Here is a 27,649-nt window from a genome sequence, read left to right on the forward strand (position 1 = left end):
ACAGTATCTATCTCACTGTCTCTCTCACACACACACACACACACACACACAGAGAGAGAGCCCGATGGATATGTGACCTGTTTCCTACAAGTGCAGAAGCCGAGAAAGTCAACAGTGACTGGGACATGCTGAGTCCAAAGAAGAGCGCCACATTCATGTTTATGTATTTTATTTGTTTATTCCACGATTTAACTCGGTATGGCAGGCGTGCCTCTTTCATCAAGTACCTTCGGAAAGGTCTGCATCCTGATCATGGTCCTCGGGGCTATCCAACTGCTTTACATCCTGTACTGTGAGGAAACCTGGTCGATTCTGCCATTTTTAAACAGCACCAGAGTGCCAGGAAACAGCAGCACGACGTCAGAAACAGTAATACACAGAGCCATCGTGTCAACGGAGAAGAACTTGGAGATTTGTCCGGAAACACCTCCACATTTGGGTAAGTCTACAAAAGGCAACTGTATAGGGACTTATAGGGAGCAGCGCTCTCACACTACAAGCACACCTGGAGCTCCAGTTTATGCATTCCCCCAATGCCTTTACCAACTCCAATTCTGTGTGCCAAGAAGGACTTGATTGACTTGAGGGTTTGATATTCAGTTACAGGATATAGTTTGATCCTTCCCAGCTGTCGACACCACAGGCAATAGACTCAGGCAGGTAATAGGTCCTCATTAGTCTGAGGAAGGGCCGTAAGGGCTTGACACTTTACCAATAAAAAAAATTACTTAGACAGTGATATAAAAAACAATATCAGTGCAAGAATAGGTTGAAGTAATAGGGTTACAACCATTGATCAAGTATTAAGTATGAAGTATTAAGTAAGGCCTCAATCCAGGCTGTGGGAGGGAGGGGTTATGCATATGTGCTAATATAGCATGTTAACAGTGTAGCAGTAATACAGTAGGCTAGTGGACAGCCATTACACAAACATGGAAAAGGTGGAGATGTGCGTGATTAAACCATGCTTGTTCAATAGGTCCTCATTGTCTTTGCATATTATTTGAATCAGGGCGCGCAATTTCTTCACCAATGCTAATCCTGTGTGCCAAGAAGGATTTGACTGATATTGATAAAATTGATAGAAAAAGATTGGAAAAAAAATGTTGGGGTTATAATCCCGATCCCTCATAAAAAGGTTGAGAGCACAGGCAATAGACTCAGGTAGGTAATAGGTTCAGGTAGTTTCCCTGGTGTGCCTGAGTACAGTGCAATACACAAATACGAGGAAGCAAATATGCTTATTACCTGCCAAATTTGCCTGCCACCTGCGTTTGCATAAGAGTAATCGTCTGCCCATCTCTCTGTGTTGGTGAGCTCAGCCCCAGCCCACTGCAAAAAAAAATATGTCCTTTTAACTTAAAAATATACTGCTAAAAAAATTAAGGGAACACTTCAATCAGTCTGAAAGTCTTTGTGAATAACTTTTAAGAGAAAACGGACCCTGAACACTCTGATTTAACAACAGCAATGAGTAACAGGCAACACTAGCAGTGCTATTTAAAACAAGACCAACATTCTCTATTCAACACCGTCCCTAACATTTCAACACTTATCTATTTTCCAGGTAGGCTATTATATCTAGATAATCTGTAAAATATTATTACTGGACGCTAAAGACCATAATGTATCGATAATTATTTAATTTAGTGGACTAGACTTCATGCATGGCACATTTACACAGTAGGCTAACTGCTGTAGTTAGGACCATAACTTACAGTTTTAAGTTCAGTCCGCATACAGTATTATTGAGTTGACGGTAACACTTTATTTTAATGTGTTGCTGTTACAGTGTACCTAATTAGGTACAGTGGTACAACCTATGTAACAACATGTACTATCAGGTACTATCATTGTACTTGCATTATGTATTTGTGGGTACCTACATATAGTTGTTACATTGTAATACTGAATGCTTTTACAAAACATTGTCAATTTGCCTACATTTTCATCAGAGGCAAAGAGCTGACCTGACACCTGCTGGATGGGGTAAATCTGGTCATGATAGATTTGATATACAAACCATTCTTAGCTCCAGTCAAAGCCTCATTGTCTTCAGTGTACATGTAACAGCTGTGCTGTTACAACCTTGTTACTCTTTGATACAGTGGAATAAACCTATTAAGTGTACCAGTTAATTACTTACATGTACATATGACATGTATGTTGTGTCTTCGATGTCTTGGAACAGGTCTACTAATTCACATGTACTGTGTGGTGTAACAGCAGACACGTTTCAACACATCAATTACAGGATGCATGACATCATTGACAGGATGTATATAATATTTTGGGTATTGGATATTTCAGCACCGCAAGCTCCCAAACTAGCAGCTATGACTCCATCACACTCTCGACCGGCAGCTGACGCTCTGAAAGTTCTTCCGTAGCTGGCGGTGGAAACCCGGCCGCTGTGGTCGTGTTCCGAGGTCCTCAGAGAGTTCGCGCTCTTTAGGGATGACATCCTCGGAAGACGGCAGCATCGACATCGTCGAGTTAGGAACTTCTTGCCAGCCGTGGACACTTCCGCGACATCAGCCGGGGCCGCTTCCTCCAGCGCTCCAGCTTCCCTTTCCTTGCCTTAGTGCTTTTTCTTAGCGTGTTCAATACTTTTTCCCTGTGTCATTCCACTTCATTACATATGACTCTACTTATGGACTTGTTTGGATTTTTTATGTGTGGATTACCTGAGTTAATACTAATGTCTGGTGAAAATGTTGTGCCCCCCGTATTCGACTTTTCAAGGGCCCTTTCCTCCATTGGGGTCCTAGTACTTCCCACTTTTCCCCCCAGTCCGATGCCCTTGAATTTGCTGAACCTTCAGCTCGTTTCCAAATATTAAAAAAACTCTCTGCAACTCAACATTGGCCTGCCTTCCTCCGCTGCCTGTGAGCGGCTTTTCAGTTGTGCTGGATTACTGTTCACTGCAAAGCGACCAAGGATGAATGCAACTAACTTTGAAAATCAACTACTGCTCAAACTTAAAGGAGAACTCAGGTGATTTTTCACATAGATCACCATTTCTCAACGTCACCGAACTCTCGGTACGAACAAAAACGGAAATAATCAGTTTTACCAAGCTCGAGTTGCTGCAGCTACAGCGCTACACACTTGGATCATTAACATGGCTGCCTTAGCTGCTGGCTGCAGCCATAGATATATACAGTATAATAAAGGCTAGATGTCTCTCTGCTGGCCAATGGAGGTCAACGTCCGCATCTCGCTCCATCTTGCCACAGTCAGCTCGCTAACTCATAACATTGTAGTGACCTGAAGGTGTCATTGTTATAGCCTGGGGGCATTGTTCTGCCTTTAGTAGAAGAAGAGATATACCTTACATCAGGTACGACAGAGCCCACCAGAAAGCTTGCCTGTGACAAGATAGCCGCCGGTGATGCCGTTAGTGACTCCGCCATAAGACATCTAGTGTTTATCATATATATCTATGGCTGCTAGGTAAAACTGATTGTTCTAGTACCCCCCCCCCCCCTCCTTAAAAAAAAACGAAGTAACTTTTACTTAAAGTACATTTTAAATTAACTACTTTTTACTTTTACTTGAGTACATTTTCAGATCGGTATTTTAACTTGTACTTGAGTAGCCTAATATTTCATCAAAGTATTGGTACTTTTACTTGAGTACAATATTTTTGTACTTTTTCCACCTCTGCCAATCTGGCAACACTGCCTACACATTTCCTCTCTTTCTTACTCGACCTCTTTCTTATCTTCAAACGTCTTCTTAAGTGACACAGACATAAAAGGTGCAACAATCTAATCTTAAAGGGGTCATAGAATGCAAAACCGAGTTTACTTTGTCATAGATGAATAGTGATAGTTCAGTGGGTGAAATGGACATACAGAGAACTTCAAAACCCCACCGACACCTCCTTCCTATGCAAATCTCACAATTCGAAACTCCCGCCATAAAACGGGCGAATCCAAACGAAGCTGCGAGTTTACGCAAACTCGCAGGTGGTACCTTATTTGGCTCTGGCCTGTACATTTGTCACGCCTCAAAATTTACATACAGACCAGCCCACTGGTGCTCTGAGCCCAGGAACGTGAATGGAGAGCGAAGATGAGACAAACACTAGTTTAGCTGCCTGCTCGTTTACTTCCACAGGAATTATAAAGCAGACAGTTCTTCAAGGATATCGAAAATGAGCCACGGTCGTAAATGCAGTGTTCCAGGCTGAAACTTAGGCTACAAAGAAAGCTGAGACTTTCCTTAGTCTTCTCAAGGATTCAAAAGTTCGAGGGGCATGGATAATGTTTTTCTACCAGAAGATCCCTGCAAAGTTCGACACTCCGTTATTAATTTGCAAAACATTTCACCGAAGGCAGTCTTCAAAACCTTGTACAGTTAAGCAGGATTTGCTAAGCTGCTGTTACTGAAACGAGGGGTTGTTCCGACCGTAAGGTCATCACAACCGCATGCTGTAAGTATTATTTTGTCGCTAAACAGTTATTAGGCATGCTAACGTGTATCTAGCAAGTAGAATGTGTGATTTAGTTCATTGGCAAGGCTATTTAATTTTCCTGTGTGTCATTCGGATAAAACCTGTGTTGTCATGTTAACCTACATTTTACTATGCATGTTTGTCGAGATCTCTGACAGGTTCTCAGCAAGATAGCTAACTGAAGCTGAGTAACACGATAGTTTGGTTGCTAAGCTGTAATATAACCAATACCCATATAACACATACGTTTTTGACGTCAGAAGTGGAAACAACTTCACGTTATCAATTCAAATGATATCTAGTCGATATGTTGAAAACCGTGTTGTCTAGATACAATGGATTTATTTGCACGTTCTTATTTTAGAACATTACAAGAACGGCAGCATGCCAAACAGATGCTCCAAGTGTGGCATCTTGCGGGGCTTAGAATATTAGCAAATGCTTTGCTGTGAGTTAACAGCTTGGTGTGTGCATGCAAAAGTGACTTTCACTTGTGTTACAACATTTCTGTTGTTTGGTTTAGGTTTTATCTACAGTGGGTCCCCGTTAAGTTTGGACGGGTTCCTTCAGGAATCACGATCCCCATTTTCTCAGCAGAAATGGCACAAACTGCAGTTGACACAAACAACCACAAGGTGTCACTTTGGAGTTCTGCCACTACTATTTTTGATGCGACTTGACTTACTGCTTCCATGATGCAGTTTCCAAGTCAGTAGAACAATCAGAGAAAGCTGAGCCATTACCAAACATATATGATAATACAATAGCGTGAGTTTATATATCTTATACCCTATTTGTCACGGTTACTTATAGATTTGATAGTGTAACGATAAGCGCATAAGAGACTTTCAGCGGGGGCACGGAAACTTAATTTGATCTCGGTAGTTTAAGCTTACACTTCACAAAACATTCTAATATGAAAATGTAGATGCAATTGTTGTAAGATGGTGCAGCTCCTTTAAGAAAGCACCGTGCAAAAAGGTAGACGTGCTGGAGCGAGTCATTCAAAATGCAAAAAATAACACCGCAGACAATTATCCTCATTCATTGCAACCGCAGCATGCCTGCTTGCCGACGTTTAAACAAAAAAGATATCAAAGCACCTTTTGCGTTTGAATGTAACACGAAAAAATGTTTAAACAGCTGGACAAATGATTTAGCTAATTGATTATAGCCTGTACACCAGCAATTGTTGAACATTTGGAAAAAGATCGCTCAGCTGTTGCCACAGTCACAGGCAATGTAGAAACAACATGAGAGCAGTACACACTTCCCCGAATGTGGATGTTACACTGTCATAATCTACCACCAGCCTTTTGGCAAGTTGAAAAATAGATGACTTCTGTGAAATCTCTGCTTTAAAGCAAGACCTAAATGAGAGGAGTTGTGTTGGGAATGTCGGTGCAATGTCCATGCTATAATGGTCTGACAAACGTACTGCCTTTTCAAGCAGTTCATCATCACCTGCGAGTTGAAGGATCATAGGACGTAAAGACTCAACCACATAACAAGTTTCCCGCATGCTTGCACATCTTTGGGAGAGCTGACTGATTATGATGTCCAGAGTTGCATTAAATACCTGCACTTTGAAGTATCTCTCTGCATCGGTTAAGCGTTCATCTTCCGATAGTTCGTCAAAGTGACGCTTCACTCTCCGTGCTCTAACATTTTCAAATGTACTCTGAACCCCCATTTATTTGCGAGTGTCTGCGCTGTAGCCTTGGCCTGGTCAAAGGCACGCAGGTAGTCAGAAAGGACCGGTATAGAATTTTCCAGCAATTGCATTGCGGGGGTAGCGACGGAGGTCACAGGCCCTGGTGCGACTGCACTTGCTACACCTACTAGGCCTAGTTACGCCACTGCGTGGAGCGCTAATGTGTCTACTGTAAATCATTCATGTGTGAAAGTCATTAGGCTGGAAGCGCTAATGTGTCTAAGCTCATTAGTCTACTTTCAATAGGCCTACTGTACAGCCTGAGAAGGGGAACATAACCTATAGCCTAGGCTACTGTAGAGTAGGCCTACAGTAGGCTACTGTAGGCTAAACAATCAGTTGTGAAAGTCTGCAACGAAAGTTTCCTAATGGAAGCGCTAACGTGTCTATTGAGCTCATTAGCCTACTTTCAATAGGCCTACTGTACAGCCTGAGAGGGGGAACATAGCCTACTGTAGAGTAAACAATCAGTTTACTTAGTTACATTTGTTTAGTTAAATCCAGTTTTCTACTCTATCTCCATGATATGCTTAGCCTATAGAAAGACGAAGTCGGGAAAGTGCTTCAGAGAAAACTTATTTATTGAAATAATGAACAGTCTACATTCTACAGTCTAAATTTAAAGCACGTTGAATCCCTGGGAAGATCTGCGTGTTGTGCAGAGGAATTCGTTGATCTTATTGATGCAGTCCTTCAGTTCACTCCTCCCCATAGCAGGGAACTTTCGTTGTAGTGTTGAGACCACAAAGTTTTTCACATTTTGTGGCAGTGCTCGCTTGCCCTTCGCTCCATCCCAGTTGGTGGTTTTGCTCCAGGCTTTATAGTGTTCCTCTGTGACGATGGACCTGAAGAGCAGGCATCCGTATCTGCCCACTTGGCCGTAGCTCTGTTGGTGAATCTTAGCGTGGTCTTCGGGACCAACATCACGCAAGGTCACGTCTGCGTGTTGACTAGGAACTTGGATGCTGTCGTTGAGTGTGACGGAGAGGGCCAATGGAGACATCTGCAAGGAGGACGTTTCTGGAGCTGGTGTCGAGGTGCACCTGGGGATTGGTCTCTCAGGCGTCGAATAACTTCTCTGCTCACGTAGCGTCGCCTGAAGTTCTCCGATTCCAGCTCTCATCTCCTGTAAAATGTCTCTGTGGCTCTCCAAGTGGCTGGTCTCTCGGAGTTGTTGAAGCTCTCGTTTGAGGTTTTTGACCTCCGCTTTCAACCGATCATTCTCGCAGAAGACTATTATAGGCTATTGGCAAATCATTGAGCATCATTCACACATTGTATTCTGCACAGTCTCTACACGTGGAGCGCTAATGTGTCTAGGCATACTGTAAATCATTCAAAATGTGTGAAAGTCATTAGGCTGGAAGCGTATCTACTGTCAGTGACTAATGCGAGAGTTCTGTGTTGTAGGCTATGCATTTTTCCGACACTTGGCTGCAAGCTCCCCTCCCCCACCCCCTTCTTTCACAAGCAGTGCAGCTTTCTGAAGCGGTGCCTTTTGAAGCTAATGTAACAAATACCACCAATATTGTTGTGTGGCAATAAAAGTATCCAGGGTTTGCGCAAGTAGCCTAAATAGGCCTATATAAATAAATTAAGGACATACAATCCTTAAAGCTTAACGTAGCCTACATGTAGATTAATGTCCCAAAACGTCAACAAGTCGTTTTATGCGCTCATTATATATGGATTTCTATGAAACGTCACAAAAACATGTGTGCGCAACCAAGAGGCAGAAAGCACCATAGAACAGCATAGAGCAATGCAAAAGAGCAAAAGAATAAAATGATTTTTTGTGCTGACAACTGCACCAATTCGAAATCACGATGGTTAGAGAATGTTAAATATGTTCAATATCCCTAACGGAATGCATGTCTTCGCCAAAAATGTCAAAATACGATGTTATGTTAATAATGAAAATGAAAGGCACACTTTGAAATATAGTCGGAAATGAGATGTTATCATCATTGAGACAACAGGGGTATACAATAAAATCCGATTGTAGCTTACAGCAGCCGGCTATTTAGGTTAAGTTTATAACGTTGTGGACGGCCACCAAGCGTCTTCTGCCCCACGACTGCGGCACAGTCATGAGTGACCGGATTCGTTTTCCTTTGTCATATGAATGCTGTCATTTTGTTAACATTACTGTTAAGGAGATGCTGTAGGCAAAGGCTATATTTCAACCTCGTTAGTGTCAGAACTATTCACAAGGTTTCTGGGCAGCATTTTTATGTTCTGTTAGCAAGCGAACTTCTCATGACTACCGACAAAGTAGCCTACTGCCAGCTGACGAAGCTCTCATTTTAAAACATTACTGAGAGACAGGCACTATACAATCAAGAAATCTTGCCACTGAATCCAAAACTATGTTTAACATTATGTACAAAGCTTAGGCTACAGTGGATTAGCATGTTGCAGGGGCTGCTAAAAACAGAGAAACACACTGAAAACTCGGCCAATCACAGCCCTTGCCTTGCCGTCCGGTTCGACCGTTGAACGCCACAGCGGACTATGCTGCCCCCAAGCGGCTGCAGTTGTACTTACATGTCACCCAGCTGCGTGAATCACCATTATCGTGAATGAAGTGTCAATTTTTAACGGGGACCCTCTGTAGGCTCAAATTGAAGATGTGCTTCAGTGGCTCCCCCAGTTCAGCAGCACAAGCCTTGAGTAGCCTTGGACACAGTCTGTCAGGCCCAGCTGCCTTATTGCTGCGCAATTTCTTAAGTTGGACTATCACTTGATCTGTTGTAATGGTGAGGGGTGTAAGGGGAGGGGAGGGGAGGGGGAGGGGTGCATCTGGGATCTGTGTGTCTGATGGCTGTTGACTGAGGTCGTTGTCACCTCATTGTTCGTGATCGCCATGTGGGGGAGGGGTGCAAAATCCAGTGATGGTGGGGGTACGATAGCCTGTGATGATGGAGGTGAGTGTTGCGCTGGTATTGAGGGGGTGTGAGGGTGGGGGATGGTGGACAGACCACCGCCATTTGAGCTGGAGCAGGGCAGTCAAACCTGTTGTAGAAGTGGTTCAACTGGTTCGCCCTGTCCAGGTCCCCCTCCACAGAGCTGCTGTTCTTCTTCAGGCCAGTGATAACCTTCATGCAGTCCCATGTCTCCTTCAAGTTGTTTTCCTGAAGCTTCTGTTCCACCTTCCTTCTGTAATCCTCCTCAGCTTCCTTCAGCTTGAATTTGAGTTCCCCTTGCACGCGCCTCAGCTCTGCCATGTCCCCCTCTTTGAACGCCATCTTTTTCCTGTTAAGAAGGGTCTTGACATTGCTGGTTATCCAAGGCTTGTTGTTGGGAAAGCAGCGTACAGTTCTGGTGGGAACAACAATGTCCATGCAGAACTATTTTAAATGACAAAACAGCTTTGGGGTGTGTAACAGCTTAAAATGGCTTACAATGCAGTGCAACCATGCAACATATTTGGGGACAATTATGGGCTCCAGACATCCCATAGTGCTTGGAGGAGAATGCACTGAAGTTCTTGAATTGTCAAGGACCAGTTGGGGCAGTTTCATGTCTCTGTTGCTGAGGGGCAATTCCACAAGCAGAGAGGGGGAGTGAGGGTGTTTTAATGTACAGAAGCATACATACAGTCCATCTAATCAATACGTATGGATTCAATAAGTGGATTCATAAGTGTCTGGATTAAATTTTATACACTGACCATTTTCTCACCCATTCATTTCTAATGGCCGGTCATATTTGAGACCGGGAATACACATGGGTGTTAAATAAAACACTCAAATTGTCATGAGAATTAATAAAAAAATATTTTGTGTGTTCCGATGCCCTGTATTAAGTCATGGCGCCTCATGGTAGTCAGAATAAGGTAACAATATTTTTGAGAGAAAAGAATTGTCAATCGGTCACATTTGACCGCAAACACAACAGGAGAGGTTTTATAACTGCAGTCTTAAAGATGAACTGAACTGGAATTTGAAGTAAAAGTGATATAACAGATGTATTTTATTTCTTCTCATTGGTACAATGATTAAAATGGCTGAATTTATTAAAAGGGATAAAATTGTATGTTGAAAGTGGTGTTGTTGTTACACGGGCGCCGCCATGTTGGATTTCAACAATCGGCTACGTCACTGGCATGGTAAGCTACTCTGCACTAGCACTAGCAGCCATAGCAGATAATGAGTCTGAGGCTAGCTGACATGGCTGAGGAAACTAACATTAGGCCTAGCTGAGTTACATATTGGCCATAAGCCATTTATCATAGGCTAGCCTACATCACAAAATCTCATACAAAATGAAACCAAACTAGTGAAACAAAGGCGAACACTTTAACAGGGGAAATTAATTGGGCATGAATCATACTGAACGCTATTTTGTCAATGAGCAGAAACACACACGACATTCAAACTATTGATAAGATGTGCACTATGGAAACTGGTCTGTAACTTTGGACGAATAAATGCCATTGACTTGCCATATCCTGACTTAAAAAACCCTTTTCTTGCTTACTTTATCGCGAACTCGTTGGGGCAGCTTGTAGTCTTTCCATTCATAGAAGGGCGAGCCCACAGTCTATGCCCACAGTCTAAGTTTCAACTTCGGCTTTGTTCACCCAATGCAGTCACTGGTCGCAATTACAAAGTCCGGTTCGTTCAATCGTTTAAAGTTTTAAGTGCAGTAGCCTATCTGTCCCCTTTGGAATAATATCTCGAAGTAGCCTCAGATGAGGTCCAGTGTTAGATAGGCTACCATACGATCCAACCTAGGAAAGGGCTAGCAGCTAAACACCTTGGAAACACTCTTATGTCAAACTCCACAAGCTAGCACTCCGACCATAGAGAGTATAAACCATGACTCCGACGATATCACAGATCGACAATAATGCTTTTACTAGCTGGTAATTAAACCACAGCGGGTCTGTAAACAGAATCCAATGTCCCTTTCTACTCACCCTGAAGCCAGTTGTTCACCGTCTCAGGGCAGATTGTTGATGCGAGGGAGTTTAACTCGCAGTGCTGCTATCCAAGAGACTCGTGCAATATCAACATCCACAAGGTAAAAATCTGCAAACTCTCCACTAACGTTAGCCTAAAATAAACGGCAAACTCGTGTATCCTCCGTGTATCTGGGGTTAACTTGGGGTAACGAAGTTTGTAACAGTTTCAAGGGAGGGAGAGAGAGAGCCCGTGTGAGTTGCTGTTACGAGTGCCAGTAGTCCATACTGCGTTAGCCTACATTGACGTGACAATGCGTGTTATATAGCTTATTTGTATATGCACCGTAGCCTTCGCATAGGCCTAATGTAGTGGTGGTGAGTGAGTATGCAGTTGTGTGGAGGATGTACAGTAGGCAATGTGTGTGTGTGTGAGGGATGGAGGGAGACAGAGAGACAGCGTGCGTGTTGCTGTCTCAAGCGCCCCTCGTCCAGTTTTCCACATGACCTGTAGGCTAGGTCTACAGTAGCCTATGTTGTGCCGCACAAAATGTATCTATGTTGTACATTGCACAAAATGTATACCCCCGAAATAAACACATACATAAATAAAATATTTTTCCCGTCACTTTGGCTTCCTTGAACATTTTCCCTACGTTTCGCCACTGCTTTGCAACAGATAGATTCCAGTGTCCATGCTCCGGCAGCGCCCCCAGTCATTTTCACCCAAATGATCCTACTGAAGGTTGAGCTGGAGCCTGAAACCCATCTAGTGGTAGTCAAGACACTACAGGCCTGTCCCTCACAGGCTCAAATTTGTAACCCATGCCATTAAAATTACTAATTTTCGTGTATACATAATATGCTGCAGCTGTTGCCTATAGAACTTCTCAGGTCCTACCATGCCAGTGACGTCACTGAAACTGGCAGCGTTCTAATACTAACAAACGCAATTTTGGTGTTGCTTAAAAAAGGCTACGTATTGATTTTTTTAATTATTTTTTTTAGTGTCATTTATTTTTAATTGTCATAATCAACACATTATCAATGTTGATTCTTTCAGTTCAGTTCATCTTTAAGTGCTGCTGGGAAAATGCCTGAGCTGAGAATGGTTCACAATTTTGTGATGAAAAAAAGAACCAAAGTCATTTTTTGTTGACTTGAAATCTTGAGGTAGCTCTGTTGGGGAATTTGTTAACTTATCAACAATGGCAAAAAGAGCACGGGAGTTATTAATGTGTTAATAATGTTACAATTAATGAAGAATGCCTGGCCCTATACATAACTAAGAGTTATAAATGTGGAGTCTCTTTTTGAAGATGAGTTAATCTGAAGCTTAGTGTTTCTCCATTTACGTTCAGCTTTCCTACATTCTCTCTTCTGATTTGCTACTGTTGTGATATTCCTCCATGGTGTTTTAGGTTTACTGAAGTCTTTCTAACCTTGGCAGGTGCTATTATACTATATAGAGTCAAGGACCCTGAGAATATTAGAGCTAAATTGAGTAAGATGGTCTTCCTGCACACATGGTGTCATAGCTACATAGCTAAGGCTTCCATAAAAAGAGTGCTGCTATTCTCATTAATTTATTTGTGGTAATTTGATGGTTTTACTGTAAAATTCACTATGATAGTTCATAGTAACACTGTCAACTTATGGATCTTTAACAGTTCAACCATGACCGCTTTTAATGTGTTCATGATAAGTGATAATGGATGACACTGTGTTCTTTAATCACGTTTGTTTTTCTGTCATGTTGTTAAACTTTAGTCGATACAAGTAGCCTAACATCTGAGTAAGTAAACATAGCCTATTTGATGACCACATCAAACATGGCATAGGCTTAAAAGTAGCCTAGGAAGCACAGGAATGAGGTAGCACAGGAATGTGAAGGATATAAAAAGAGGGAATTCATGTTTTATTTCATACAGTCTGGTATTATCCCAGAAATGTGATTTACTTTTGAAGTTGAAAATGTTTAGTTGAACTGTAAACTTTATAGTAAACCTCATAATTATGAAAACCTCAGTCTGACTATAAACAAATTGCAGTCAATCATCATCTTTACTTATTATCTGTAAACTTTAAAGTCCGCATCAGATGTGCGACCATGACGTTCATAGTAATGGGAGAGTTCATAGTCAAGTTATGATATATTCATGGTCGAACTGTAAAGGCAATGGTAGAACTATAACAAATTTAAGTTGAACTGTAAATTTAATTGTTTTACTGTGAAATTTTACAGTTCATTTTTTCGTAGGGGTTCAGTCCGCATCAACGGGACGGACCAACCTAGCCAACTTAGACCATGCCTAGGTTGGTTAAGGGTATTTGGATGTTTGTTGTGGTAATATGGTGGCAGCATGGGGCATAAGCTAACTGGCTAATTTGTTTTGTGTTTGTGATGGGCTGTGCCTGGGTTGATGGTGGTTGGCTAGCGTTTGTTATGGTTATGGTTCAGTCGGCATCAACGGGACGGACCAACCTAGCCAACCTAGACCATGTCTAGTTTGGTTAGGGACTGTTTGTTATTTATAAACAGGGCCACCGGAGGAAAATAGGGGAGGGTCATGTCTTTTTATTCTTTGTTGAGGGGAGGGTCACCTAACTTTTTTTTGTCTAGGAGGGGGGGTCATCCATCTTTTGTATTAATGAAAACAGCAAAAAATCAAAGTGGCTTGTTTGATTGTTGATTTCTGTCACCATATAACGTTCTCTTTCGTTCCATAGCTCTGTCAACATTGAACAATGAAAATAAGGGAGATTTCCCGGGTTTCTCACGCAAAATACGGAAAATGTCAACATCCGTCCCCATTAACGTTGGAAGGGTTGGAGCAACAAAGTAGCCTACTTTATTCACGCCTAACAGCCTATATCCATTTGGTCAACTTTATCCAGCCCTAAAAAAGCTAAATTTAACTTTGGTTTACTTGTAGTTTACCATGTAGCCTAGTCTAACTTTAAACAGTGTGCATGCTTATAAAGCATACTTGTGCTTCATTCATCCACACATCCAGCTCCTAACGTTTTGACAAGCATTTCTACCAATTGACCTTGTTCCTGCCCATCTCTAGCTTTGCTGTCTCTCAGACAGCTCTGTTGTTGTTGTTTGCAAAAAAATATATAGTAGGCCCTATTTATTGGTAACCAGCAACAAGTGCAATTTGTTCATCGCTGTCATTCTCTCTCCTGCCAACAAAAATGTGTTACGTTCCAAGTAGCAGTGCGTAATTCTGCTTCATAAAGTTGAACAAATACATTGGTCATATAAATAGCCAGTTTATGGTCTACAGTGTAGAGTTGGTAAGTTATGGTAGGCCAACTTGGAGTGAATATACAGGGGGATTTTTTTGGCTCTTAGCCTGGCAGGTGCGCACGTAGACATAGCCTACGGCCGAACACTGCAAGCGCCAATGAATCGTGCTCTCACGACAACCACGTTGTTAACTTAAATAGGCCTACTGTAGGTTAACATCACTCTGAGTTCACATTCAAGCAAGCAAAACGATGATTTGAATGCATATGTTTCTCTGGAAGGGCAAGGGGTAACAACAGGACAACACAGAGACAGGCCAGAATGCAGGACTAATGTTATGAGAGTATTACAGTAATATGGGATATAACCCGGAATATAGGCCTAAACCCGGAAAAAGTTGACATGTTGGCATTGACGCTCGTCTGAGAAATTGAGTTTTGGATAATGTTCAGCTTTGGCAGCTTTACAATGACTGAGGAAGCCTAGAGACGAGTCCATAGCAACAAGTTCGTGTGTTGAATTTGTTATTACCCAGTGTGCTTTGTTGAATGGTCTCAATGTTTTATTGTTTTATTTCATGTATGAATACTTACTGGAGGAGTAACTTATTTCAAGTAGGCAAATGCAGTTGCAGGAAGTGTGCATTTAGTTTCCATGCTTATTGTGTTTCCACAACAATGTTAGTGAGTAAATCTACTGAAATGGCCACCATCTTGGTAAAGTGTGATGTGTAATATCAGAAAGCAGAGGGTTAGTTTAGAACAATAGCTTAAGTCGATGTGTTTTCATAGCGTTTTATAGCGTGGGCGGAAGGTATCGACAATTGGCCGGGGAGGGCCATGTCTTTTTTGAAAAGACTGCTGAAGGGTCGTTGAAAAATTTCTTGCAGGCAGGGGAGGGTCATGCAACTTTTGATTGAAGCACTCAAAATCCCTCCGGTGACCCCGTTTATAAATAACGAACGGTCTCTTAAGGGTATTAGTTTATTGTGGTAATATGGTGGCAACATGGGGCGTAAGCTAACTGGCTAATTTGTTTTGTGTTTATGATGGGGCCTAAGCTAACTGGCTAATTTGTTTTGTGTTTGTGATGGGCTGTGCCTATGTTGATGGTTGGTTGGCCAGGGTTTTTATGGCTATGGTTCAGTCCACATCAACGGGACGGACCAACCTAGCCAACCTTGACCATGCCTGGGCTGGTTCAGAGTATTTTGGGTATTGGATATTTCAATGTGGTGGCAGCATGGAGGGGAGTGTCTCCAGGACGCTGGTTTCACTGTTAAGCCTTCATGAGGTGTCGTGGACCTAACTTAACGAAACATTGGTGAATGGCGGTGCCCACTTCATAACCCCAATGACATGCCGCATACTATATATTGCTGTTGGATGGGCCATTTGTCTTGTGTCTTGTTACATGTGTCACATGTGCTTCCAGTAGCCCGAATGGCCAACACAACAAAACATCACCAACAAATCAACCATTTCAGATAAACACAGGAGAGGTGTTGTATTCATTGTGCTGTAAGTAGGTAATTTTCCACAGTGGCCAATAACTAACCTATGCAACAATGCACAACACGATGAAGGACAACACAACACGACAAAACATCACCAACAAATCAACCTTTGTGTGCCAAAAACATTACAGATAGAGTAGCCTGTGAGATGAGTATAAAAGGAACTAAAGTAAGAGATGAATTAGTTTTAGTCTCTCTCTTTCAAAGCAATCTCTGACCCAGTAAACTTTTGTCTCTCCCTCCTTCTCTGCTAGTGGGTCCAATGAACATAAATTTCACACACCCAATACAATTAGAGATAATGCAGAAAGACAACTCTGAGGTCGTGGAAGGGGGTCGCTGGTGGCCCAGAGACTGCATTGCCCGGCAGAAGGTAGCCGTCATCATCCCCTTCAGACACCGTGAGTTCCACCTCAAGTACTGGCTCCACTACCTCCATCCCATCCTGCAGAGACAGCAGCTGGACTATGGCATCTATGTCATCAATCAGGTAATGAGCTAGACGTTTTATTATGTTTGACTGGTTTTTATTATGTTTTACTACTGTATGTTTGAACGCCCATGGTTATATGATCTATACATGTTCAGGGCAAGGCCGTAGTCATGATGTCAAGAATTTCAATACATTTCCTGCCATGCAAAAATATTATTAAAAATCAAAACCGCCTTTTTTAAAAAATGACCCTTTAAATGATGACTTCTGCTGAGTTTTGTGGAAAGAGAAGGGTGGAGACGAAGCAACTGCACACACTTGGGCTTCAGGGCCCCCTGAGCTCTTGGGCCCAGTAGGCCCATTCAGTAATCCATTCCTGGACATAGACCTGTGGTATGACTCCATTTGTCTCCAAAATTTATATTTTAAAAGAAATGTCAATCTTTGTTAACCTCTATATTACACAGAATGCAATGGCTCTTTGACTAATTACTAATTGTTGCCAGGGATGGGCAGTATTTCTAATACATGTATTTAAAATACGTATTTCAAATATAAAATAATATTTTGTAATTGAAACACTTGAACTCATCATTGACATCATTGACTGATCATTAACATGTTCAGAAAATTTAAATAGTCTGGCGAGGTGGGGCCACGGGTTGGCACATTCCCGGGATGGACCTGCTGCGTCTTCATCCATTGTTTCGTCCATGGTTTCGTCTCTTATCTAAATCTGACCATGCTTGGCGGAAAGCTGAAGGTGATTGCTGATAGGCTGCCCCAATCAGTCAAAAGGTCACACTTGGTATCATGTTTCAACACACTTTAGGTCAATATCACACCGAACTTTTTCTTTAACTGTCTTCAAATTAATATGTAGCTTGCGTGGGTTTTTAATTTGAATATTTTTCGTAAAGCAGATCTTGTCGGTAACACAAGGGAGCGGCAACATCAAGGCTACTGTACTTTGGTCCGAGTTCTGAACGCTGCTGTTTTGAAGTTTGGGTTTGGCAAACGATTCCCCCTAGATATATATATATCAGTTTGACTGCCAGCTGCCAGTACTTCGGTGGTTCACATTGATCTTACATGATTCTGTTGGATATATTCATTGCTGTGGTATAATATGTCAGTTCAATGTAATACATTGTGTTTGAAAGAAAAACATGAGTTTGTTTAATTTCATTTTATGTGGTTTAGTAATTATGTGACAATCCCTCTTTTATTTTTAGTATATATTATGCTTACATTATGTGATTCAAAAAGAAAAAATGGATTGCTCAATTGGAATGACCATTTGAACACAATAAGGTTGTGTTTTATTCAAAACTAGCCTGTTCCATATAATTGTAAAAATGTGAAAGAGAACCCAGGGCGATTTGTGTTCACAATGCACAGATAATGTGAACCGTGCCGCGGACTTCATGTCGAGACTATCTCTCGAGGTGGTCTCAGTTTGGTTCGGTTTGTGGACTGAGTTTGCCCCTGGAAGTCTTAAGTCAATGAACCCTTTCCAGACCCACTCTCAGTCTCAATTGAGATGCGGTCTGGTGTCAACAAGGCTAGTTTCTGTCAGTATCAAAAACGTATTTTTTTTTTTGTCGGCTTCAGTATACTATGTTTATCTATGGCAGTAGACTCAACTCTGAGGGGTGCAGGTCTCTGATTTTGAGGAAAAAAAAAGAGTGATTTGCTGTGAATTGTGTTTCACATACAGACATAATTATGCAAGAGATAAGAGAACATGCATGTTTGTGTGTGTGTGGGTGGGTGTGTGTGTGTCATTGCAGTATGGAGAAACGACATTCAACCGGGGCAAGCTGATGAACGTGGGCTATGCAGAAGCCCGGAAGCAGTATGACTATGGGTGCTTCGTCTTCAGTGACGTGGACATCATCCCCATGGACGACCGAAACTTCTACAAGTGCTACAGTCAACCAAGGCACCTTTCTGTGGCTATCGACAAGTTTGGGTTTCGGTAGGTAGAATCAGTTTGACGTGCTGTACCTCCATTTATTGTTTGTTTGGGTCCATCAGGAATGCTCAAGGCTATTCTGAGAGGATTAAATTGAGCATCTTATGCTGAAATAGAAATAATGAATAAAAAAGACCTTAAACTTGCTTGTCTTTACCTGCAAAGTCTTCACACAAGGAGGGCTTCACACCAGGGCTGACACTTCAGCAATATGTCACTAAAATGCTGTGAGCTTCATTGCTGGTTGGTTCTCACATTAGCTGGTTGTGATTAGGTTAAACCATTGTGGCCTAATTACCAATTATTCATTATACCACACATGTATGTAGTATCTACCGTAAAACTCCAAATAATAGCCAGGGCTTTTATTTTCCCAAATCGCCAAACTGCACCGGCTAGTATTAGAGACAGGCGTCTATATTAGACAGGCCTTTAATTCCCTTTACACAAAACTTTTCCTTTGCAAAGATGGAAAATATTATCAAATTAATTAGTTCAAACACACTGAATGTCTACCTATATGACTAGGCTATCTGATGACTCTGATGAATTAAGGATAATCATTCACAGGTGCCTGCTTTAGTCATGACTCGAGCCTGTCACTTACCAGCCAATAAAAAAACAAGGAAAAAAGAAAGGGGCCATAATAGCCAATCAAACAGCCTGCATCAGGGGCGATTCTAGACCTAGAGCTTTGCTGGGGCACAGGCCCCCAACACCCAATACATAAAAAAAAACATTTAAATGTGCACGCAATATGAAATAAATGGCTTTTACGTCTAGCACCCATCATGTCCTCATCCATTTCTTGCCTGTCTTTATAACCAGTGATAAAGTGACAGTGCACCATTTATAAATAAGGTAAAATACGAAACGTATTGCTGCCACACTAAAATAAATAAAAAGGCTCAGTATTATGTAATTAAACAGCATCAAACTACTACTTTATTTTTTCTGCTTAGGCCACCCAAATGACCAGCAGCGGTCCTGATACCAGCCTAAAGTTTCTTGAGACCTTTAATCGTCCAATTGGAAGACATGGAACCGGTTATGTGGTTGCCCTGCAAGAAGTTGCATCATGTGCAACGTAAAAAATGTTTGCTCACATACAGTACACAATACACTCCTTCATACCAACCTCAAGTTTATTGAGACTGTTTATGTGTGGTTGCCCTGCAACAAGTTACCCTACGTGAAAATGTAATTAATAATTTGCCCAGATTTGTTGTGATCATAATATTGAGATTCAGGAAGATCAAATTGCTCACATACACAACACACTCCATACCAATCTCAAGTTTCTTGAGAACTTTAAAGAAAATAAACAAGTAGACAAAAAAGCAGGTCAAAATATTTTAACAGCTACAAAAATAGATGGCCATAGATATAAGTTATTGTGGGGGAGTATATTTGTATATCTTCATGATTTTAATGTCCCCATGATGGAATTTGTTTTAGCACAGCATAGCCCAGTGACAGACAACTTTGATAATTAACTTTAATATGTTTGTATTACATTTTATTCAAGTACAAAGAAATTTTATGTGAGAGTAAGGTATTTGTGGTTGTTTGTCATTCAATTTATGAGTATGGTGTTTGCATCTGGTTTCCCTAATGTATTTGTGCTAATTTCACATCTTGAGCCTGTTTCTGTTTATCTGGATGTTTTGCCTCATGCCACCCTTGAATTAATCAGTGCCTCACTAGTGCCACCCTTGTTAAACATGTCTAGAATCGCCACTGATCATTCATTTAGTGTTGAGATGTTGTTCATTAAGTGAGAGAGGCTACAATAAGATCCAAATAGCAGGGATAGCCAGAACAGATGAAACATGTTTTAATCATTAATTACAAAGAGATCGTATCACACTGAAAGCTCATATTTTGTCACTAGCAAATATCCTATATCGGTCCTTTGTCAAATACAGTTGCATTATCAGCCCCGACCAAAACCGTTAAGGAATTATTCATGCAAAAGTGGAACGTGCGTATGTTTCATTCTCCCTTCCTTTCCGCATGAATGAAACAGCATGAGAGAGCAGGAACCATATCGTTTCTCCCGTATTTTATTTGCCATATTTGACAACCGTCTACATTTCAAATCATAGCCTATACTTCCAGGCGCGTGGAAACATTTTTGACCAGGGGTGCTGAATAACAAAATCATGGATGTCCGACGATTTCTCCCCCATATGATTCGAATTTAGACAGCTAAATATGCAATTTCAGCGCCGTGTATGAGTAGGCCTAAAAGTGAAGTTTTATAATGCCCTGGGCAGCCAAATTCCACTGCAACTTGCCACTCCGACTCATCAATAAAAACTGCGCTTGCACACACCAGACCCATAGAAGCGCACTTGACTTTACATCATTAACCTAAGGTAAAATCCTTTTCTGACTTCTTTCTCGTTATTGCCATGGCAGTACGCATTTAGAATAAAGAATAATGTTCGCGAACCATTTTGTTTTGTTGCTAGCATAAAAACAAGCTTAGGCTACCATCGGCCTATCTGCACATTTTAAACACAAGGGATGAATTGAACGATGACGAAGTCGGACATACTGTATGGGCATAGTTCATATTGAAAAAAGTTATACAATTTGGAACTCTAGCTTTTCCCCAACGCAGTCTTTTAATGCCATCTCATAACGTGCATAGACTCAGTGGCGGTTCTAGGATTTTTCTGACAGGGGCCATAAAGGGGCCACATCATACACTGAGGGGCCAAGAACCGGTCAACATCCATACACAGAAAATCTCTTGTTCAGTAAGGCAGAGGCACGTTGTCTACGTGATATGCAGGACTATACGCGGTATACCCAAAGTCCTTTTAGGCAAGTCCCTCCACTCGACGGCCATATTGCAACGCTTTTTGGTCACTCATCGGGCATCCTATTCGGCAGAAATATGCGTGCGCAAGGCTTCACGACACCAATCTTGCTCCAGCGGCAAGTTCACAACACATGATTGGCACGATATCTTCACAACACACCATATGATTGGCTCAATGTATTCACATCACACCACATGATTGGCTCAATGTATTCACATGTTGACGTTTTGCCGAGGAAGGGTTGGGATATGTGTAGACAACGCCATTGGCGTTACAAACTAGCCCCATGCATTTCTATGGAGGATTTTTTGAGTGCTGTGTCTCCTCATTAGAAAGTCTCTGGTATACCCACTTAAAAAGCATCACCATCTCAGTATACCCACTTAAAACAGACAAGGATAGGTATTAATATTTGGGGTTCATCACAGTATACCCACTACAGCTAACTAGACTACACCACAGCAGTAAGGTGCACACATTTCACCAGTCTTACCTTGTTCAAATACTTGAATGCTAAATGCTAAAAAACAAAAAAGCCAATACAATTCTTAACAATTTTCCCATTTATTTATAATGTGCATTGAAAACACAATATAAAACTAAAATATAATAGACACTTCAGTGGAAATACATTGCAATTTTAAACACAAATCATACATCATCATACACACATTTTTCGTTCAATTAAACAAGTTTTACTTTAACTGTTTCCCCTTTTGTTGATAAGAGAAACCACTTTCACTGCCAGTTTGCGTACATTAAAACAAACACACACACACACACACACACACACACAGCATGTGAGCAACAACTACATCATATTTACACAATTTTTTCAACAACTATTTTTACAATGGTCTTGTTTGGAATGGTCTTTGAAGCCAGCGTCTTGCTTCCAGTTAGAAAAGCCTGATTCTGATTTGAAGACTGACGATAGGTCATTTGAAAGCGAAAATTACGGAAGGGGTAGCAAAACACTAAAGATGGAATATTCCTACCATTTGAAGTCTTTGTATCAGAAGTCATTGAGTGGCCTCTTCCTATTTCCGTGCTGCATCTTGCGGAATACCAGTTTAGGAGAGGTTGCACAGAACCATCTGCTCTAGAATGGGAAATGTCTGGAGAGAAGAAAATGAAACAAGTTTGAGTAACTTAATTGTTATTAACTTGCATAACCCACTGTCAACCTGGCGTTTCTAAAATGAATGACAAAATATGCTCACTGTAGTGGCAATAGGAAATAGCATCATACCATTAGGACCAGCTATGCTTGGTGACTGGTGGTTCTGAAGACTGTGGGTTGAAGTCACCAGCTCCTGCGCCATCCCAGTCTGTAGGTGAAACACAAATGCGTGTTTCACAAAATCCATGCTTGTATTCAGCATGTCGTCTGGCAACTGTAAAACCAGTTATTATTATTATTATTATTAAGCCATTCAATTCAATTAATATTATTATTATTAAGCCATTCACATATTATCAAAAGCATTATGCTTATATGTTTGGGTCTATAGGTAAGTGCAGAGCTATGATTTTTCTCTACGGCTCTGGGTTAATGCACAGAGTAAGAGTAATGTTAGCTGCAGAGAGAGTGATAGAGAACAGTGACAGGCGACACTCCCATTGGACTCCGTTGTACCTTTTTGCTTTTTTGAGAAAGAACAGTCCATTCAGCATTTACACCCACTTCTTCTGATGAGGCAGGAGTTGACCACACAACCATGATCATTTTAATACTAAGCAATGTACAAAGAATCAAATATATTAAAGAATAACAACTCATTAAGCTTGGATGAATGAATCAAATATTGTTTAATAAAAAATACTGAGTGAGACAACAAGATGTGTGTGTGTGTGTGTGTAAATGTGTGTATCTAACTGGAAAAACAAGAACAAAGTGAAGGAACAGGGAGGAATATTATAAGTGATTTATACATTTAAAAAAAATCCTCCACAAATCAGGCTTCAGAGTGCATCAGGGCTGAAAGGAAGGACAACATTCATAATAAAAGTACCTGGCATAAGATAAAAATGAACAGTGTGGAACAAAAAAAAATGGGAACAAGGAACAAGCATGAATAATATCAACAAACATACGTACAGTGGCCACAACAACGATACTGGTGGTCCAGCAAGATCTGTTGAGACGGGCACAAACTGCCTAGAAAATACTTTCTCTTGCATACATCAGACTCACACCTGTGGAGTTCCACTATACACTATGGCCAGTCACTGCAGGGCAGTTCCTCTCGACAAAGCATATTAACATCCTCTTCATCTGTGTCCTGGACACTAAAAAGCAGATAAAGTGAAATAGGGCGACAATAGATTCAACAATGGACAGACACCACCAGCAGCCATGGCCAGCACCAGCCACCATTACCAGCAGCCGCCACCAGCAGCAGCCGCAGTAGCCGCCACCAGCAGTAGCAGCTACCAGCAGCAGCCACCACCATTACCAGCAGCCGCCACCAGCAGCAACAGCCACCATTACCAGCAGCAGCCGCCATCACCATCCTTCTCCAACACCAGCCAGCTCAAGCAGTCATCGCCTCCAGCAGCAGCCGCCTGCAGCAGCAGTGTTTGGGGAACAAATTAGTCACACTACTGTCTGAGTAATAAACATTTTAAAGCTCATTATGGCTTATGATATTTTTTTGTGTGTAATAATTTGTATTCCTACATGCAATCCAACAGCCATTTCAAGGGTGTAATTAAACAAACCTTATTTCTACTAGCATCAGATACACAGTACTCAGCTGACTAGCTAACACCGCCAGGTTCAGCAGATACAACCTAAAAAAAAACGTCCTTAATCAACCTTAAAGATCCTAGTAATCTAACATCAATAATTTACTAAATAAAATATGTCAGAGATTCACTACTGAACTTCGTAATTTTTGGTGTAGCGATACCTTCTTCACAGCTCGCAAAATCGAGATAACTTAACTAAGTAGCAGGCAATGACTGAAAATCGGTTGTCTACCAAGTTAAGAAAATATATATAAATTGCACTGTGCACATACAAATAAATATAAGCATATGCACCATAAAGGGCCTATTTATATAATATACAGAGTTGACAATTCAAAAGAGGTAGCTATTTAATCAATTTACGCCTGGATATAACGTTAACGTTACCTTTACAGAGGGCGAAGTCAAGCTAACAAACTAGCAGGCAATCGGTGGTCTACCAAGATAAAACATATATATAATTACGCTGTGTACATACAAATAAAGATCAGTATATGCATCATAAAGGGCCTCTGATAAAATATAGACAGTTGACAGTTCAAAAGAGGTAGCTATTTAATCAATTTACCCCTGGATATAACGTTACCTTCACAGAAGGCAAGTCAAGCTAACAAACTAGCCGGCAATCGGTCGTCTACCAAGATAAAAAAAAAATATATATAATTACGCTGTGTACATACAACAAAAGATCAGTATATGCATCATAAAGGGCCTATGATACAATATAGACAGTTGACAATTCAAAACAGGTAGCTATTTAATCAACTTACCTCAGAAGTTACTCGACAGTCAGCAATGGAAGTGAATGATGTCCAACGCCATAGAATGGCTTTTTGGAACTACGCGAGGCTGCATACCCCGCAAGTAGGCGGCAAAAAGCGTACAACGGAGTCCAATGGGAGTGTTGCAACTCTTTCTCTCTATGGCTCTGGCCAAATGTATTGTTTCTTTTACAGTTCACTGTTTGCTTTAGCTTTCAAGGTTCATAGGTGCATTACTGCCACCAGTTGTTTGGGAATGGAATTGCATCTCTGATCGTCGTTCTCAACAAGTTTGACACTTATTGATGATTGACGGTACAGGGGCCAGTCAGGGGCCAATGAGATTTCAGATGGGGCCCGGGCCCCTGTGGCCCCGCCCCTAGAACTGCCCCTGCATAGACTGCACCATGCTTAAGCCCAAATCACACCAAAGATTCGTAACGAGATGAGCTGCAACATTCTATTAACCAGCAACTTGATGCAACATTCTAAAACCTTGCAACTGTGACCAGACATGGTGAATGCTTTGCGATTGCTTGTAACGACGTGCAACATCTAATTCACACCGCTGCAACTCCTTTCTGCAACGGTTTCGTGTCATTGCACATCTTTGGTGTGAATTGGCCTTTTTTTTTTTAGACGATTAAATACAACCCGAAGCTAAAAAACAGACCAGGCCTCTACTGGAGACCGGCCTTTAACCCAAACCTGTAGCCACGCTATTATTTGAAGTTTTACGGTACAATTTTTTTCAGAGTGCCCACACTCCAATCACATCTACATTATTTTTTTGAACAATAATAGTGTGAATATTATGGTATATATATATATATATATATATACAACCAAACAACCAAATGGAAATTTGATAGAAATTATCTGGAATTGACAAAAAACATGCAGATTTTGCACATTTATGGACTTAACTTTTTTTGCATCTGAACTCTTCAATTGCAAATTTGAGCTTAACCGCTTCACTAACAAGGGTAATGTTATAAAAACATTTCAAACAATATACAAAATGTGCTATTAAATTTGTTGTTATTGAATTTGCTCTTGCAAGGCTGCCATACATGCAGATCTTCGGTGGTGTGACGGCGCTGAGCTTGGAGCAGTTCACGAAGATCAACGGCTACCCCAACAACTACTGGGGTTGGGGAGGAGAAGATGATGACGTCTCCCAAAGGTAGACAAGACAGAGCTGAACACAAACACACACACACACACACACACACACAGCCACACAATACAAGCAACGGCTACCCTAACAACTACTGGAGGAGAAGATGATGACGTCTCCCAAAGGTAGACAAGACAGAGCTGAACACGAACACACACACACACACACACACACACAATACAAGCAACGGCTACCCTAACAACTACTGGAGTTGGGGAGAAGATGATGACGTCTCTAAAAGGTAGACAAGACAGAGCTGAACACGAACACACACACACACACACACACAGCCACACAATACAAGCAACGGCTACCCTAACAACTACTGGGGTTGGGGAGGAGAAGATGATGACGTCTCCCAAAGGTAGACAAGACAGAGCTGAACACGAACACACACACACACAATATAAGCAACGGCTACCCAAACAACTACTGGGGTTGTGTATTGTGACGATGTGTACAACAGGTCTTCAGAATAGAACTAAGCATGAAGTCACATGTGTGCATTCATGCTCTAACAGCAAGACTTAATGTACACACGCAATACATTCATGATAATCACAACTGCAACACACACACTTGAATACTTTATTTGAATTCATCAATAATATTTCTAACAAAACTGACAAAGTACACACTCTCTCTCACTCTTTCTTTCTTTCTTTTGTTCTTTCTTTCTCTCTCACACACACACACAAATACAGAATAAATTATGATGTTTGTCATCCCTCTAGGGTCTCCATGAGGGGCATGTCCATCTCCAGGCCTGATGGTCAAACTGGGAGATGCCGTATGATCAAACACCATAGTGAGGCTCACAATGAACCCAACCCAAAGAGGCAAGTCCTGCAGTCGCCCGACACGCACACACACACACACACACACACACACACATAGTCAAGATCTGTTGACATATGAACCAGAGCCCAATGTAACACCTTCAGTATGTTTATGTAGCCAAAGCAGACAATCTTTTTGGCTTGGTGCTGTGCACATGTGAATAAAAACAACTTATGATTAATACGAGTGGCACCTATGCAGCCCAATATGCAAGTACATTTTAAATTGTAAATGTTCTTGAGTAAGAATGACAAGCAGTCTGAATTAAAGGTACAGTCAGCGATTCTACGCAACTTCACGCCCATAATATTGTTGGTCACATTCAGCAGTCATCTCACAACCTACTAGCTGCCCATTCTGTGGGTACACTGTAAAAACAGCTTCTCTGTAGGCAGCCCAGATTCTGAAAACTGGAAATAAACAAAAATAAAACCCTGTGTAGAGTTTCTCTGGAAATACTGAAGGCAGGGGTGAGCTACATCTTTAACCATGTTTCTTGGTTAAAAGATAATGTACAATGTGTTGGGAGAAAAAGTGTCTGCTGATACATTTAGATATAAATATAATAAACATAAAACTACTAATTAATTGGAAATAATTACCTCTGGCACTTACAACTTATACACAGTAGGTAATGCGAGTGGTGGAAGTGGCACTTGGTACCCTACACACAGTATGTAATGTAAATGGTGAGGGTGGTGGCTGGTTGACACACACACACATACACACACACACACACACCATTCCCTGATGTATTGCCATTTCTTCTGGTGCAGGTTCGACAACTTAAGACTCACTGGACAAACCATCAACAGCGACGGTCTCAGTTCCCTGCAGTACCGTGTCATTAGTGTCGAGAAGAACCCTCTTTACACGAACGTCACAGTGGACATCGGCAGCCCATGAACTTTTGTCAAACAGCATGATGCTGCTGCAATAAGCCACCTCTATCAGTTTGTCGTAATGTCTCGAGACAACTTATGGGGTGGTACAAATAAAGAGCTCTTTTCCAAAA

At 41.4% G+C, this 27,649-nt stretch overlaps 1 protein-coding gene and 1 long non-coding RNA gene across 3 annotated transcripts; one reads left to right on the plus strand and one right to left on the minus strand.

Moving 5' to 3' along the window:
* LOC121719336 (beta-1,4-galactosyltransferase 1-like) lies at positions 1-27,649 on the plus strand. The gene is made up of 6 exons (XM_042104821.1): positions 1-439; positions 16,109-16,344; positions 18,081-18,268; positions 25,678-25,800; positions 26,529-26,633; positions 27,411-27,649. The coding sequence occupies exons 1-6, from the start codon at positions 199-201 to the stop codon at positions 27,538-27,540; spliced, it is 1,023 nt and encodes a 340-aa protein (XP_041960755.1). The 5' UTR covers positions 1-198; the 3' UTR covers positions 27,541-27,649.
* LOC121719337 lies at positions 22,893-24,784 on the minus strand. 2 transcript variants are annotated; one of them, XR_006034250.1, is made up of 3 exons: positions 23,824-24,784; positions 23,299-23,667; positions 22,893-23,237 (listed from the first exon to the last, which is right to left on the minus strand). It is a non-coding gene; the product is annotated as an uncharacterized LOC121719337 (long non-coding RNA). The 2 variants fall into 2 exon arrangements; XR_006034249.1 differs by having other exon boundaries at positions 22,893-23,667.

This window comes from Alosa sapidissima, chromosome 9, assembly GCF_018492685.1.
Source record: "Alosa sapidissima isolate fAloSap1 chromosome 9, fAloSap1.pri, whole genome shotgun sequence".
Lineage (NCBI taxonomy): Eukaryota > Metazoa > Chordata > Actinopteri > Clupeiformes > Clupeidae > Alosa > Alosa sapidissima.

Coding starts and splice junctions, on each gene's coding strand:
- LOC121719336 (XM_042104821.1), top strand. CDS start 199: ATGGCAGGCGTGCCTCTTTCATCAAGTACCTTCGGAAAGGTCTGCATC. Junction 16,345..18,080: donor GCATCTATGTCATCAATCAG/GTAATGAGCTAG, acceptor GTGTCATTGCAG/TATGGAGAAACGACATTCAA. Junction 26,634..27,410: donor AATGAACCCAACCCAAAGAG/GCAAGTCCTGCA, acceptor CTTCTGGTGCAG/GTTCGACAACTTAAGACTCA.